General features: G+C 52.0%; 1 protein-coding gene across 1 annotated transcript in view; it reads right to left on the reverse strand.

The window, feature by feature from the left end:
- Positions 1-2,592: 2,592 nt before the first annotated feature.
- Positions 2,593-17,032, reverse strand: part of PLB1 (phospholipase B1) — a 122,825-nt gene continuing 108,385 nt past the window's right edge. The window contains exons 51-58 of the mRNA XM_060169830.1: positions 16,327-16,407; positions 14,857-14,922; positions 14,213-14,307; positions 12,910-12,994; positions 12,003-12,101; positions 11,387-11,482; positions 4,533-4,607; positions 2,593-3,004 (exon numbers count right to left, since the gene is read on the reverse strand). Coding sequence (XP_060025813.1) covers positions 2,801-3,004; positions 4,533-4,607; positions 11,387-11,482; positions 12,003-12,101; positions 12,910-12,994; positions 14,213-14,307; positions 14,857-14,922; positions 16,327-16,407 — 801 coding nt within the window. The 3' untranslated portion in view covers positions 2,593-2,800. The remainder of the gene's footprint in view (positions 3,005-4,532; positions 4,608-11,386; positions 11,483-12,002; positions 12,102-12,909; positions 12,995-14,212; positions 14,308-14,856; positions 14,923-16,326; positions 16,408-17,032) is intronic.

Raw genomic sequence — 17,032 nt, forward strand, 5'->3', positions numbered from 1 at the left:
CAATTGGAGGCACAGGAACTCGTGGTGCCGTCATAGCCTTGTGAGGATAATGTGTGTCCCTCCTTTCTAGGTTTTTATTTTATATCCCATTTATTTGCAGTTCAGCCCAATTTACTGCTAGAATCATCTGTTTTGTATTTTGGGGTTACTCCCGTACCCTGGAAACCAGTATTCATTTTGATGAATGTCCCATTATGTAATGAAAGTATAACTCTGGGCCAATTAACTCTTCTGAGTCTTGGTTTTCTCTTCTGTAAAAAGGGGATGATAAACAGGGATGTGGAAGCTTGCCTGTCATAGTGTAAGCACTCTAAGTCAACTCTTATTGATATTATTTTTCTTTGTACCAATCTTTTCCCAATAGCATTTTAGTCCCAAATCAAATGCAGCCTGGTATTACAACCATTGTAACAATATAATCACTATTAATTCCTTGTCCTTTCCATAGTGTGCCCCTAATCTGACTGTATCTGGCTCATCCATCCTCATTGTTTCTGGACAACATCTCTCTTGTTGTCCCTATATACACACCATGCTCATTCACCTCTCCACTTAGATGGAGTTCTCCCAGTCTCCGTGACCCCATTCTTTTCAGCCTCTAACCAAATCACCTCTCCATTCTTCAGAGCTCAATTAAAGTTCTATGTCCTTTGTGAAGCCTTTTGACCAAGTTTAATCCACACTAATCTTTCTCGAACTCGAAAGCCTCTATGGAGAGTATCCCAGAGTGTAGCTTTCTCAGGATTTGGTGGTTTTGTTCCTGGTGTGGCTGTGATTGGCTTCCTAACTAGATTGAACATTTTCCTATAGGAAAAGGACATGTTTTCGTGTATATATAATACCACCAGGTTCAGGTAAGTGCTCTCATGTATTTTTAAATTTTGTCTTTTTAGTGTGTCTTTGGTGGGAATTTGGGGCCTGGTTTGCGGCTGTGTCCCTCCAAAGAGGATTTCTCTTTATTTCTGCAAAGTGTTCCTTGGTGACCAGTCTGGGAACCACACCTTTCATTAACTTTTCAGACTGGGGGCTCCTGGAGTACTCAGGTAGTATAAATTGCAACCCCCAACCCGAGTGAGGGGAGACTTGTGGTTATGAATTCCACGGTTCTTTGAAGTAGGAGCTACTGGAAGGGAAACTTATTAAAAAAAAAAAAAAAAAGTCGAACTCTTCGACTTAATGAGTTATCTTGGTTGTCACACTGTGTTAAGCCAGGAACACGAGCTGGGATTGCTGGTCCTTTAGGGTATGTGATATTGTTTTTCGTCCACAGGAAGAAGTGGGGCAGGTGTGCTGTTCCCTTTGTACAGAAGCAGAAATTGAAACCAGCAGAAACCTGGGACTGGGTAGGTCCTCTGCAGACTCTATGTTTGCCAAAGAGAAACAATATGATGACCCTTCATGAGAGGAAGGTGGGCAGTCTTCACCCGTACATTACCCCCAGTTCCTAAACCCATGTCTGGACCCCTCCTCATCCCCAGCAGCCTAGACCCTAGCTCAACTCTTCATAGAGGAGAAGACAACCCACTTTCGTGGGTGCAGTGTTTTAGAGTTACAGAGCGCTTTTCTACAGCATCTTGTTTTTTAGCAGTGCTGGGAGACAGGCAAGATGGGTACTCTCATTCGAATCGTATAGATGAGGTGTCTGAGAAACTGGGACCTAGGCTGGTGATGGGGTTTGCTGTGAAAGCCACACATTCAAATGGTACATCTGGGATTCTAACTCACATTCTTTGTCATCTCAGGCTTTGGGGTCAGAGAGGTACTTAGATCCTGATGACAATGGATTTTTGTTTGCTTTTTATTGAGGTGAAATTCCCATGATATACAATTAGCCATTTGAAAGCGAACAATTCATGGCATTTAGTCCATTCACAGTGTTGTGCAACCACTATTTCTGTCTTCAGAAATGACCATCAACCCCGCCCTGGGTTTTTGTGCTGAATAAAAGAGATTATCTGTGTAAGACATCCAGCTCAGGGCCTTGCCCCTGCTAGGGGCTGAATGGAGGGAGCTTGTGTTATCAGACTCTCTCTAGCTCTCTCATAAACCTGGTAATGTAGAAAGAGGAATTCTTTTCTAAATTTAGCACCTTGAGAAAATCAGGTTGAGGATATGTGAAGCACTCACGTCCCAATCCTTTTTTTAAAATGACATTTCAAAATTGCTCTCTTCCAGGAACCCTTTCCCAAGGAACTCCTGTTCTTGAAAGCAGACGCATTTTCCTGCCACTGCCCCAGGACTGAACCACACGCTGTCACAGAGCATCTTGTATTTTTGAAAGAGTTCGTCTCTTGGCCAGGCCGTGACATGCACAACCTTGGAGGTACCACAATGCTCTACCTTGTCCTGGGTACAGAAAAGATGTTGGATGGTACTGAGTGATGGCAGGCAAGCTCCAAAATTCCAGCCAAACCCTGGTGACCAAGGTTTTTCCCACATTTGAAATAGTGGTTTTGGTGACTGAGGATATGCCTGTTGGGTGCTAGTCTGGGCTCAGGTTGGCCATCCCTGGCTGAGACAAGGTCCCAGCGCCCACCTCTGCGCCACACGACAGGTTGGAAGGCGAGAGCTTCAAGCAGGCAAACCCAAGAATAGAACAGCTTTGGCCTTTATTTAGATGTGCCGATTCCAGGATCATAGGTCCCAGGCCCCAAGGAGTTGTGACTGTCCCTTTGGCTTCCTACATTACCAGGTGTTGAAGCGAGTGACCTCCTTAGTGGCCAGGGGTGGCCAAGGGAGAGGGCTGGTGAGGAACGTGGCTGGGGAATTCAGGATGAGAGCCCGCACAGGGCTGGCGGGCCTACAAGCTCACAGTGTTCAGACTTATGGGAGGATTTTCCCTCTGGCGACCCCTTAGGGCTCTCCAGGCCATCACTGTGCCGACACCAACCGCAAGGCCGCCTCCTGCTGCCACTGGCACGGCCCAGGAGAGCATTGGGGGGTCTGCTTTAGCCCGGCCTTGGAGCAGCCGACTGTTCCTCAGGGTGCAGATGTAGGGGCGCCCCTGTGGAGGAGGAGAGGGTCAGGGCTCAGGGCCTGAAAACCACCCATCTGAGGCTTGTGTAGTCCCCATCCCAGAGACGGTGCAATAACCTTGTTTCCACAGCTCATCCCTGTTTGTAAAGCTCCTTCATCCACACTGTGCCCCAACCCCCTGAACAAGGAGGGGTATCCAAAGTGATCAACACCCAGCTATAACCTCCTTTCCTGTCAACTCAGTTTTGAGAGATCGGGAACTGATAGGTGACCCGTGGAAGAGAGTCCTGAGGAGCTTGCAGAGTGCCCACCTCTGTTTCCTCTAGGCCGCCCCGGAGAGCTATTCCCATCCTCCCATCCCAGGAGTGCCCGCGAGCGGGGAAGGTCGGTGTGGAAGGACAGCTGGTTCTGTAGTAGGTTAAGAACCCAAATGTGAAGGGCCTGCCTCCTTGGATCCTTTCCTTCCCCCCAGTGAATGCTGGTGGCATGGTGGCTGTGTGGAGCCCTGTGCTAGGAACTGGGACAGGGCCTGAGGGTTCAGGTGTGACATCACTCGCTCGCGGTCCAGTGGGAGATAAGACATGTTCAGAAACAATCACATCACAGAGGAGCCTGGGTCAGTGCTTGTGAGAGGTGCACACAGAAGAGAGAGACCAATGCTGATGCGTGTCTGGGGTGGGAGTGGTAGGGTGAGATAAGGTGGACGGTAGCCCAGAGAGGGCAACATCTGGGCCTTGCAGGATGTGAAAATCTCCCACAGGTAGAGATGGGGGTTGAGCCTCCAGAAGGAGCAGCTGGCAGAAGCAGATGCACAGACGGGGGCTGTCGTGGGGCTGCTCTGGGAAGCCGCTCCGTTTTCCAGGAGCGGAGTGTGTGCCTAAGGTGAGAGGGGAAGGTGGGCCTCTTGTCTGGACTCTGCTCCGTGGGCGCGGGGACCGGGGAAGGGTTTTGACAGCCTTGACGAGACTGGAATTCCTTCCAGGTGGGCCACTCTGGGTCTGGCAGCGATTACAGGACGGACAGAGAAGGGAGAAAGGAGAGCTGGGGAGACAAGGTTGGGGCTTCGTCCCTGGTCCGGGCGAGGGCGGTGCGGGCCTGGACACTGGTGGTGCTGGAGGGCCAGGAAGATGACGTGGGCACCCAGAACAGACACGGCCTCTTATTTCTCTTTTCTTCCCAACCCCCAGCTCCCAGGAGCATGCCTGGCATGGGAGGGCTCCTCGACGCGTGTTTAAGACAGAGGATGCCACAGACCCTCCAGGGTCACGGGGGTAACGAGGTTCTGGCCAGTGCTCGCTCATCTGCCTTGCCGGGCCTCTTCCTGATTCGGTGAACCCATCCCTTTGTCCCTCCCCTCACTCCTGGCTGCGGCTCCCTGAGGACCTGAGAAGTGTCGGGGCAGCCAGGAGAGGTGAGATTTGAGAACGGTGGTCGTGAACGAATGTGCATGATGGTGAAGCCTCCCAGGGGACTTTTGTGCCTCCAGATGGCCAGGACCTCCCCCCTCCCCCAGCCCAGGCACCTGTTCCACTCTAGACAGGCAGGACCTTACTCACAGGGGAGGGGCACTTGAGTTTGGTTCGGCTATAGGTGAAGTTGTTGGAGGTTGTCTTTTGACCCACGGGTTCCAGCTGAAAAGAGAAAAGGAAACCTTGGTTCCCTCCAAAGCTGGGAGAGACCTCCCTGTCCGAGGGAGGAGAATCTCACACCAGATTCCCTCCCTTTGCAAGGCTGAAACCAGCCAAAGGGGCAAGACCTGGGGCAGACACTAGTGGCCCTGGGGCCAGAGCTGGACCTGACTTCTGACTCACAGACTGACAGGTCAGGGTCCATCAGAGGAGGGGGCAACCCTGAGTCTGTGTCCTGGATTTACTGCGGAGGACACTGAGGCCCAGGAGAGACTGACCGGTCCAGAGGCTGCAGCGAGAGTGGGAGGGCAGAGCCCAGGACCTCCACCTCCTGCTTTCCTGCTGGGTGGTTGTGACTGCAGACACTCTGCACTTTCAACTTTATAAAATGGTGATCATCATATTTACCGACTCCTTGAAGTGTCTGGGGATAGTCAATTTCAGGAAAATTTTGAACACATACTGGTTACCATGACGTCATTATTATGCTTGGCTTGTCAACCTTAAGAAATTGGCATTTTCTCACTTGAGCTTTCATGTGTTTTCCGCATAGATGAAAAGATTTACTTGAAACCTCCTGGGGAGCAGCTGTGGTTCAGGGAGGTTCTGCTTCATGCTTTTGATCCTGGGACCCTCTGAGAATGAGCTGGAAGCTGCTGTGACTCCCTCCCCAGCATCTTAAGCCAGTAGCCTGCCCCCTGGCAGCACGTGGCCAGCACCAAGGAGAATGGATCCCTGGCACTCACTTATCCAGACTCTGTCCTGAATGTCTAGCGTCCACCCATCATATGATCTGCTTCCCTGCCTGTTCCTGACCTCATCAGCTCCTGACCCCCAGGTACTGCCCAGGAGGGAAGGGGGAAAGTCCACTATGCCGGCTAATGACCACACCTGGCCCGTGACCTTGCTTTTTGTTGTCTTACAGCCTTTTCCACCTGTCTGTTAGTAACAATTAGAGGAGGAAGGGCTGCTCTGGTCTTGGGAGAGTCACCACGGTGACTGGACAGAGCATGGTGGGCACATCCACTGGGGTCCTGGCTCTGCTGATAATGAGCTGTGTGGTGCTAGGTGGGCTCCTGAACTGCCCCTAGCATTTTTCCTGCGTAGCAGAACCACCTAGTGACAGAACAAATGCTACAGATCAGTTGGCTGAGCCCCAGTGATACTCCAGGAACCCAGGAACTAACTGGCGTCGAGGAAGGTAATGATCATATGGATTTGATGACTGTATCAGTTTCTCCCTTTCTACTGGTTCCTCGGCATCGGTGCACAGCCTACTCTATTTCCCAGCCTTGAAGCCCCATCCCCATCCCCCCTCCCCTCCAGCTGCCTTCACCATTACTCCTCATAACTCTAGAAGAGTTGTTTGTAGCCCCTGGTTGCACTTCCCAACCTCCCGTTCTCTCTAACACCCATTCAGTAGGTCTTCAGTCTCCACCACTTGACTCAGCTCTGGTCAAGGTCACCAAGGACCTTGCTAGATTCAGTGGTCACTTATTTTGGATTCATCTTGCTTGACTTTTCAGCAGAATTTGTCAAAGTTGATGCCTCCCTTTCACAACACTTCTCGTTTCCCTCCCACCTCCCCCTTCTCTCCTTCTCATCGGTCGGTCGGTCGTTGGATCAAAAGTTGGAAGAAAGCCCCAGGCTTGGTGGTTGGTCCTTTGCTCTCTTCCACCTATTCTTTCTCTAGGAGATCTCAGAAAACCCCATGGTCTTGAATACCACTTCTATGCTAATAACCCACACATTTTTTCCCCTAAATCTCCATTTCTGACTCTCTCTGAGCTCCAGAATCATACATTTAACACCATACCTGATACCTCTGGGTGGATTTCTGGAAGGCAGCTCACACTGACCATGTCCAAAATAAGAACTTTTGATTTTCCCCTCCCAACTCTATTTCTCTCTACACACCTCAGCTGTCCACCCAGTTTCCTTGACCTCAAACTGAAGAATCACCCCTGTTCCTCTTCTGCCTCATCCACCAGCCAGTCCAAAACACATCCCAAATCTGACCACTTCCCTCCGCCCCCACTGCCATCCCCTGGTCCCGGCCACCTTCACCTCTCACCTGGACTTCCAGCAGCTTCCTAATGGTCTTTCCAACTCCTCTCTTGCTTCCTTCTAGTCTGTCTCTATGCAGCAGCCGGAGGGCAAACCAGATCACGTGGCTCTCCCGACGAAAGCCATCCAAGGACCCGGCCCCTGCTCTCGCCCACCTCTGACCTTGCTCCCCTCCCTCCAGGCACACTGGCCTTTACGCTCCTCACACGCTTCAAGCTCCTTCCTGACTCTGGCCCGCACAGGTCGTTTCCTCTTCCTGCAACACTGTGGCCCCAGACCTCTGCGTGCCCGGCAGCCTCTCCACGTTCGGTTCTCAGTTCACACGTCACTCTCCGGTGAGCCCTCCCTCTCTCCACTGTTACTCTCTGTCACATGACCCTGCCTTTTTTTTTTTTAAGCCATGAATGTGGTCAGAAATTACCTCATTGATTTATTCACTTTTTTTTTTTTTTTTTTTTTGCGGTACGCGGGCCTCTCACTGTTGTGGCCTCTCCCGTCGCGCAGCACAGGCTCCGGATGCGCAGGCTCAGCGGCCATGGCTCATGGGCCCAGCCACTCCGCGGCATGTGGGATCTTCCTGGACCGGGGCACAAACCCGTGTCCCCTGCATCGGCAGGCGGACTCCCAACCACTGCGCCACCAGGGAAGCCCGATTTATTTACTTTTTATCTCTTTCCCATTAGACTGGCAGCTCCCCAAGAGCAGGGATGCTCTTTTCCCCAGCACCTGAGGCAGTCCCCACCACATAGTGGAGCTCAGGAAATAGTGGTTGAGGGGATGGATGGAAGAACTGGACTCATAAGGGCCTGAGGCTGGCCACAAGAAAGGCAATTGTTTTTCCTAGAACCTACCTTTCCTAAGGCAGACACTGTGGATACCAACGATGTGGCAAATGACAGGACTGAGACAAGGTAGGGTGCCATGGGGCCAGCTCTGGGGACTCGGAGAGGGCTTCTTGTAGAAGCGGACACCTGAGTTGAGTGTTGAGGTGGGTCAGAGTTAGCCGGGGAAGGAGGCTGAAAGGGCAGCCCGAGATAAGGGGAGGAGTGAGGGCAAACACACAGAGGCAGGAGACAGCATGGGTGGTGCAGGAAACTTCACTCCTTGCTGGATTGCTAAATGCAAATCAGGGAGATGGGAGCGGCTGCCGAGAGGTTAATTGGGGCCAAGTCCGGAAGGCCTGGTGTGCTGCGCTAAGGGGCCTGGCCTTTCTTCCTCAGGGAGGGGCCAGCCTTGGAAGTTTGAGAGCAGGGGCATGACTTGGTCAGATTTCATTTTTGCAGACTACGTGGTTGCCCTGGGGTGAGGAGATCTAAGGCAGTGGTTTGCAAGCCCTATGCAGTAATATCACCTGGGGAGTGTCTAAAACATACTGAACCCAGGTGCTACCCCAGACAAAGTCAGAATTTCTGGGGATGAGGCCCAGGCACTGGGTTTTTGTTTTGTTTTGGGGTTATTTTTTCTGGTTTTTCTTTTAAATAATTTTTTAATTGAAGCTCACATACATCTAGAAACAAGTACAAATCATAAGTGAGCTGCTGATACATTATGACAAAATGAGCATACCCACATAGCATCCAGGTAAGGAACAGAATATAATCAGTACTCAGAGGCTCCCTCCTACCCTCTTCCAGTTCTATCCACTCCCCAGTAAGACCATGGATTTATTTGCTTGTTTTTGAAATTTATATATATGGTTGCATGTTGTTGAAATTTTATTCTCATTGCTGTGAGGTATTCTATTTTATGAATGTGCTGTTTGTTTATCCCTTCTGCTTTTGGTAGACATTTGGGGAGTTTCCTGTTTGGGGGCTATGAATAGTGCTGCTATGAAAATTCTTGTTGTATCCATCTTTTGGTGAACCTTGTGTATACCTTTCTGTTGGGGAGATATACGTAGGAGTAGAATTTTGGGGCCATAGGGAATACATGTGTTCAGCTTTAGTAGATATACCAAGGTTTCCCAAAGTGGTTGTAGGTATTAATTGTTTTTAAGAGTCCCCAGATAACTGTAATACACAGCCAGAGCTATTCTAATGGCTGTAAGCCTGGAGACAGGGAAACCAGTTAGGAGGCTAGCGTTGTTACTCAGCGCCCAGGGAAATGCTAATGTTAGCTGAGAGTAAGATTTCCACAGAAGAGGGAGCGGGCAGCAGTAGAGGCGTCAGAAAAGAGGAGAAAAAACTGTTCATAAGAAGACAAAAGAAAAAGGAAGAGTGGACTTCCCTGGTGGTCCAGTGGCTAAGACTCTGAGCTCCCAGTGCAGGGGGCCCGGGTTCAATCCCTGGTCAGGGAACTAGATCCTGCGTGCCGCAACTAAGGCCCGGCACAGCCAGATAGATAGATGGATAGATAGGTAAATAAATATTTGAAGAAAAGAAAAGAAAAAAAGGAAGAGAAAAAATTCCCTAGTGCCGTTGGTATTTCTGGCTTTGCGGAAGTCTCTGGAGAAGGATGCATAAACTGTTCAGAGAGGAGGGGCAGGAGATGCAACAGTTTCAAGTGTGTTTGTTGCCACAGTGGGGTACTCAGGGTGTGAGCCAAAGCCTGCAGACACTATGTCATAGGACTCTAATTATGAGACATGAATTCACTGGTTACGCATGTGCTTATCAGGCTGGGAGCAGGGAGGCAGGGTGGCGCTGTGGCCAGGACGCTTGGCAGTTAGACCCGTGTTCTAATCCTTGTTCTGCCACTAGCTGGCTGTGTGATCTTGGGCAGATTGTTCCATGTCTCTGTATTTTAGTTACAGAGCATTCTGGCTAGATGACCTCTAAGAGCCAAGGTCTATCGGTTCGTCATTTATTTTATGTCACTTTAGGGGTGAGATTCCAGGAAGAAGACGACCTGAAAAGTTGGCATGATGCTATAGCTTTATATCTGAGATGGTTTTGGAGGAAAACACTGGACCCTGTAATTATTTCCACAAATCACATAGCATAGGATAGCACAGGATAACATACACATAGCATAGGATAGCACAGGATAACATACTCATAGATGATTTTAGGTTTGTTTTGCTTTGCGTTGCTTTGTTTTTTAAATTTGGGTTATGGCTGGGACAGAGTGGTTGGGGGGCCGTGGACAGTCTTGTAGTATTAATAATATGACAGTGTTCATCTTTTGTTTTCAGATCTAAATCCCTTCTGCTCGCTTTTATGAAATAGAAGCCTCTCACCTGTGTGAATGGGAAGACCTACCGAGCTGTTTTGGAAGAGAAAGGCCAGAACCACATTAAATCATGCAGAATGTGACAAATGGGCCCTGTAATGTTCAAGTCATCAATATGGCCATCGACCCCCAGGAGACTTGGGGGGGGTCCTGGCACTGAGCAGGCTCAGAACTGCCCTGAGGTAGGAAGACCATGCCCTGAAGGGGATGCTGGGAGGGAAAGGCTAGGGCTCAGCATTCCTGCCCCTCCTTGGAGTCTGTGGATTCCCCCGAGGTCACAGGGGGAGAAATGGACCAGGCAGAGAGATCCAGTCTTTGTGGGGGTGTGGGGAGGGGATTTTAAAAGGAATGAAATTGAGTGACTCAGCCACTGAAAGACACCTGGACTTCAAAGCAAAAAAGTCTTCAAAAGAAACATAACTGCTCTCAGGAATTGTTTTAACTTTGATTTAAAAAACTACCGTGGAGGTAGGGTTGGGAGGGAACTCAAAGGTATTCTGATTGCAATTCTGAGTCCTGGACTGACAGGAGATCAGGAGGGGGCAGAATGTGGTGTCAACAGGAGGAAAACACCAGGAAAACAAAAGCAGAGGAAGGCTGAGTCTGCAATTAAGGAGGCCAAGGAGAAAACCTCCTTACGTGCTGTTCTGAGAAGAGGAGGAGGTGGTGTAGCTAAGGAGAAAGACAATATTGTGAGTCAGCCGAGTAGGATACCGGCCACGCTGGCGGAGCTGACAGGTGTGGGAATGTTTGCACAGCGGTGCCTGGCAGAGCCGCAGCAGGCCTGAAACTGCAATGAGAGGAGCAGGCGTGTGGATTGTTTAGTCACCATGGGAGAGATGAGGGAGCAGGCAGGTTGGCGTGGGGATTGGGTTACCCGCAGAGCCTAGATCAAAAGAAGCCAGTGGGTTGGAAAGGCATTCACTTGCTCCGTGCAAGAGGATACAGCGCTCAGGGTTACTCGTCGAGCTCTGTGCAAACACAGCTGACTGTCCAGTCATGAGTGGCCAGTTGTAAAGGGCAGAGCAAGCCACAAGGCCGGGTTGTCCCTGTGGCCTCTGGGCTGTATGTTCATTTCGTAAGGTCCCCTTTTTCCCCATTAGGGCTAGAATAGGTGGCAGCCTGGGAAAACAGGTTGAGTGGCTCTTTTCTTTTTGATGTTTAAAGAAATAATAGTTGGGACCGAGTGGATTATTGTACTGGGTGCGGTACACACATTATCTCAGTCTTCTAAGACCTGTGTCATTTTTGTTGTTTTTGTAGCTATTGATAGAAATGGCCAGAGAGAGATCATTGGCCCGAGGTCACACAGTAAGGGGTTCATGCTGATATTTTCATCCAGTCTATCTGATGACAAAATTATCCCCCGACAGCACTGGGGCATTACCGAAAGAATAGAATCTGTCTGGGCAAATACGTGAGCTGCCATTTGGAGCTCTGGGGAGAAGGGAGCCACATCAGCCAGTAGGTTTTTCGTTGTGGGAAAGAGTCAGCTTCCTCGGGTTTCCCCTTGACCCAAACCCACTCGACCCTCAGGCACTGACCATGTTATTCCAGAGAGCGATGGCCATCTCAGCATGCCCGCGTTCTGAGAAGTGGAAACAGTCCTCGGAGAAGAAGGTGAGGTCAGCGCCTCCTCGCTGTGACCAAAGGCAAGGGGATTATCTTCCTTGGACGAGGGCACTGCTACCCCCCCATCCCGCGGCATCCTGGGCATTTCAACTTTCATCCTTTCAACTCTGCTGCCAGTTGGCTCAGATGTTGATGGAGAAATTCCCTGGTTTTGGAATTTTTACTTTTTAAAAATTATAGCCCCCTACAGTCCGCATCCCTTTTCCTTCAGCATCCCTGCTCTAATGGTTGAAAAAGAATAATAATATTTTTAGGAAGCTTTCCATTTTATCCCAACCCAGCAAATAGCAGGGCCATGTCTGGGGAGCTTGGTCACTGTTAATTTTCACCTTTTCTTTCCAAGTACATCTAAGTTCAAGTTATACTCAGAAAAGGTGGGTGCAGGGGAAAGGAGGAAAAGCAGAAACAGCAACCCTTTGGGAGTGCTTTTGGAGAGAGATGGTCCAAAAAAGCCCATGTAGAAAAGGAAATACATTGCCTAAGATACGGCCTCTGCACACGCACCTCCCAGACACGCCCGCAACTTACGTCATTCAGGGGGACAAGAGTGTTTTGGAGGAAAGGCTGCACAACCACGGCGAAGTCCTCACGCTGCAGGTACTGGTAGGAGAGCCTGGAGAGGCGACTCTGGGGATGGGGAGAGAGGCTGCTTAACCGCCCGCAAGACGGGCAGACGGTCTGTTCCTGTGGGCTTGGGTGGGTCACGGCAGGGGCAAGGGACTCAAAGGAGCCGCTCTAGTGCCTGAGCATCTATTTAGTCTGCACCAGGTGGGGGCGCCACCCGGCTCTGCCCTGACGTCTGCTCGGGCCCAAGGCCGCCTCTGCTCTCACTTCATGAAGAGGTGAATTAGAACACGGGGCCTCAGTTCAAACGGGGAGCATTTCAACACCAGCTCCTCAAAATGCCTGTGACGTTGGGGGTGAGTATCCACGGTCTTTGCATTTCTTAAGCGCCAAAAGGTGGACTATAAAAGGGATAGACTAGCTGTGCTCATCCTCCAGAAACTTATTCATCTGGGAGATGGAAAAATCAAAACCAGGTAGGGCTTGAGGGGCAGTGAAGTGCTCACTGAAATTGCCGGGGGTGCTTCGTGGGGGGAAGCTTCTCAGAAGAGGTAAGAAGACAAGCCCTGTGCATGAGATGGATACACTGCGGAAAGGCCCAGGGCACGGCAGGTCCAGGGAAGGCACAGACGGACGTGAGAAGCTAAAGGAGGGAGGAGCCCCAGGGTAGTGAGCACAGCCCCTCTCCCCTCTGGGAGCTGAGACGTGGGCGTTCTCCCCAGCTTCCCTTCTGAGCTTCTCACTCCCCGCCCCTGCCTTGGTGTCTGATTCACCTGGACACGTATTTCAGGGGCTGTGATCTCAGTAGAGCCCTCACTCCAGGAGTAAAGATGGGGGGGTGGTAGGGAGAAGAGGTGGGGGACAGGGTCACCTGGAAGTCCCAGTTCACTGTCTTCAGTTCTTGCAGCATCTCCAGGGAGTTCTCCTGGGAGCCTCGGAGGCAGGTGCAGTTGTTCCTGTGAGACAAGGAGTCCTGAGGCTCAGTGCCCCCAGGAGGCTGCCCCCGCCCCACGGAGGTGTCCCCAAACACAGCCTTGCTTCCTCTTGGGCCCGGGTCACAGAACCATAGTGCTTGTTGGGAGAGAAGGTGGACGGGCTGGCACCAATGCCCGGGTCTCCTGTGGACGGGCTGCCTGTTCCCCTGGCCGCCTGACTGCTCCTTCCCAAGAGTGCAGCTCCTGCCTGGGCTTTCTCCACGAGGGCTGGGGTTGGGGGAAGACGGCCAAGGTGGCCCAGCCTTTCTTCCTCATGCGCCTGAGGCCTCCCAAGGCGGCCAAGGTGGCCCAGCCTTTCTTCCTCATGCTCCTGAGGCCTCCCTTCTCTACCTTTGGCTGCTTGGGACGCTCGCACAGGGCTCCGGAGTGAGGGGTCTCTTGGGCAGCAGTGGCCACTCTGAGAATAGGAACCAGCTGGTCACCTTCCCAGCGAATCCATTTGACCCCAGATAGGACAGGACTCCTCAGCTCCCTGTAGAATCTGCTCCCCCCTAACAATGGTCACAGGAACTCTGGGCGAACCTCTGGCCTCAGAAGATGGCAACTTCCTGCAGGGTCACAGCTGAGCTTTAATAAATTCCAGCCCCAGCAGAAATTCTTGCACATTGTACCTTAGCTCCAAGCCTGGCCTTCATGGACAGTCCTATCGAGCACGTTAAAAAAGGTACTATTTCCTGAGCACCTGCCCCACAGCGACCAGGTACTTTATTTGCTCTTCCGCTAGACCTCACCTCTACCTCCCAAGTGAGGAGTAAGAGGCCCAGAGAGGTTGCATGGTTTGTACAGGGTCCCACAGCTCCTAAGATGGCAGAGCCAGGATTTGAGGCCTGACAGAGCTGTCCTGAAAGCGCATTGCCTTGTGTTGCCTCTCAAACAGGAACAAACAACTTGCTGAAGTTGGGGTTTGGCATCACAATGTCAGGGGCCCTCACGGGTTATCTGTCTGCCTCACTTTCCAGAAAAGCAAACTGGGGTCCAGGGAAACAAAGTGACTTGCGTACAGTAGGCATTCAATAAGGTAGCAGCATTTCTGAATGGTTTTCCAAGCCCCTGGCTAATTGCTGATGTCTGCTCCCCAGACAAGAAGGTCTGGGTCCACCTTTATCAATCTCACCCACTGACATCTAAGCCCTGTTCTCCCCAGGTGCCCTCCCCCTGGGCCCACGTACGTCTACTTACTGGGCTGCCAGTGGCATGACACATTTCCCACCTTGGCCCTGGTGCAGGCCAGCCAGCTCCATGACCTCTACCACGTTGATGAAAGCCCTTGGAAGCTGTGGGCAGAGGGGTGGGCTTCAGTAGTCCCCAGGCACTTGTGGGGGGGGGCACTGGTTACTGCTGGAAAGAGCTTGGGGGATCCTCTACAATCTACTTCCTCCTCCCCAACTTTACCAATAAACTGAGGCCCAGAGAGGGAACGTGCCTTATATTATCCCGTGGAATCTCCCTTATTGGCCCCGCTTTATAGACTGGGAAACCGAGACACAAGGCACTTGCCCAAAGCCACATCGCTAAGCCACAGTACCTGGCTACAAATCAGGCCGACTGGCTCCAGAAGCCAGCTCGCTCTTTGCCACCAAACAGATGCAGTCGGATCCAGTTAGAATCTTCCCCGCAGAGGAGCTACGCAGCTGCCTACCCCCCCCCCACCCCGCCCATCCCATCCAGGGACCTGCTCACGGAGGAGCGGGGTGGGGGGGGCTCTGCTTGGCGTGCATCTCACTGGACACATCTAGATGCACACGGGTCACAGCCCCTGGGGAGCAGCCTGGTTGCCACCAGGAAATAGGACCCAGGATTGTGCTGCCCCTGTGCTGTCTTACCTCCTCATAGAAGATGCCCAGGGCCTGCTGGATGTGCCGAACATACTCGCTGGCTGCGTGGGCCTCCTGTGAAGAAGCAAGGGGCTCTCCTCAGCTCCTGGCAGGAGGAGGAGAGTGGCCTGAGGCCAGCACAGGAGGGCACTGCATGGGCTGGGAAGCCCAGCCCTTACTGCTGGTGGACACAGTCTCTTGTAAGAAGTCATCCCTTGACCCCTACTAGGTACCATGAACAATCCCCACCCCACCCTGCTCCCGGCTCCTCTAACCCAGAGCCTGTCAGTGCTGGACCCCACTGCCGCTCCAGTCCCATCCGTTCCCCCGCCTCTCCTCCTCCAACCAGGACAGAGCCCCTGGTGGCCATGCTGTCTCTTTCCTCTGGGCTTTGGTCCGTGCTGGCCCCACTGCCTGGGGCCCTCTGCACTGCCTCCCCCTCACTCCCATCCCTGTAACTCAGGTCAAGGGTCTCCTCCTCTGGCCCATCTCCCAACTGGAAGCTGATTTAGCCCCTTCCTAAAACATAGCTGGAGTTAATCCTGATGGAGGCCCCAGGTCTTTCCACAGAAAGCTGCTCTCAGGATCGTAAACCTGACTGTTTGCATGAGGACAGGTATTGTGGGGTCACTTCTGGCTCCCTGGACCCCAACGAGTGCAGGACACAATAGCATTTAAAACCCCATGGGACTAGGTCGCTTCTGCCTCTGGAGTCTGGGCGGGGAGGGAGAAAGCCCCTGGGTGGGGGGAGCCAGTTCTCATCCAGAATTTGGTCACCGTCTGTGAGCCAAAGGAATGATAAATGCCTTCTCCTCGCTGCCTGTGACTGTCAAATATTCTACCACAACCTCTGAATTATGGAAGCTGCTTTTTTTTTTCTTCTTCTGGCCAAATAAAATATAGCACATCCTCAACTTAGAACAAGATGTATTCCAAAAGTTATTACTTCCCACAGTTTGTAAGTCTGGACATATTTCCCCTTAGAAACGACATTAGGAGTGGGTTGGGTTCCCGGGCCGGCAGAGTTTGTTAACGCGTGTTGTCCTTGAAGGAGCAGTAAGCCATCGATCGGGAACAGTTCAACTGAATCAACCCTATTTATGGCATTGTTTCATCCTCCCCCTGCAACCTCCCCACCACCAAGAGACGCCCAAAAAAGTGGGCAGGGACTCTAAGCAGGTGAGGGTGGGGCTCCCTAGTTATCCACTGGATACCAGAGAACAGTATTTGTGTGCATAAGAGAGGCCGCCTTGGCAGTGCCTGAAGAGTGGGGACATCCAGACACTTCTGGAATCAGGGGACCAATGCAGTGGCCACTCAGCAGTGGGAAAGGCAGGCCTCTCCTGGCATGTGTGAGCTGGGGCTTCCTGGGCAGACTCAGGTGCCTCCCGTGAGGGAGATCCCGGCCCTGGGCCTGGATGGTGACCTTGGCCAGCAGCTCCCCTCTCAGGGCCCCCAGGGGGCTGCTCGGGGGCCTACCGGATTCTCGCAGTAATGGCACAAATCGTTGCTCCCAATGAACAGGGTGATGAGCTTCCAGTCTTTCTGTAGGTTGATTTCCTGAGGGGACAGAAGATCCCAGTTAGGCCTTGGTGGGGGGCACGTGCATGTGCCAGACGGCCCCCCAAGTGCCTTTTCCTCTCTTTGTATCACAGTGGAGAGAAGATGCCGAGTGCAGGCTCTCCTGCCCTCACCTTGGTGTTGGGGCAAGGACTCCGCCAGAGAGAGAGAGAGAGAGAGAGAGAGAGAGAGAGAGAGAGAGGAGAGGGAGAGGGAGAGAGAGAGAGAGAGAGAGAGAGAGAGAGAGAGAGAGAGAGAGAGAGAGAGAGAGAGAGAGAGAAAGAGAGAGAGAGAAAGAGAGAGAGAGAGAGAGGGGGGGGGGGGGAGAGAGAGAGAGAGAGAGAGTGTGTGTGTGTGTGTGTGTGTGTGTACGCGCGCACGCGTGTGCTCCCTCAGTACAGAGGACCTTTTTCCCTTTGAGATCCTCTTAAGAAAGTTGCGGTCCAGGAGGAGGTGGTGTGTATTAACCCACCCCTAAAATGGGATCGAAAGGCCTTCAGAGGAGCCGAGGGTACAAGACACATCTAGAAGCAAAAGCCCAGAGCTGGCCTCTCTTCAGGCCTGGGTCCAGGGAGGGGGGGTGGAGGAGGAGCCCCTCGTGGACGGAGAGTTGGGAAGGGGACGG

The sequence above is a fragment of the Lagenorhynchus albirostris genome, chromosome 13 (genome assembly GCF_949774975.1).
Source record: "Lagenorhynchus albirostris chromosome 13, mLagAlb1.1, whole genome shotgun sequence".
Lineage (NCBI taxonomy): Eukaryota > Metazoa > Chordata > Mammalia > Artiodactyla > Delphinidae > Lagenorhynchus > Lagenorhynchus albirostris.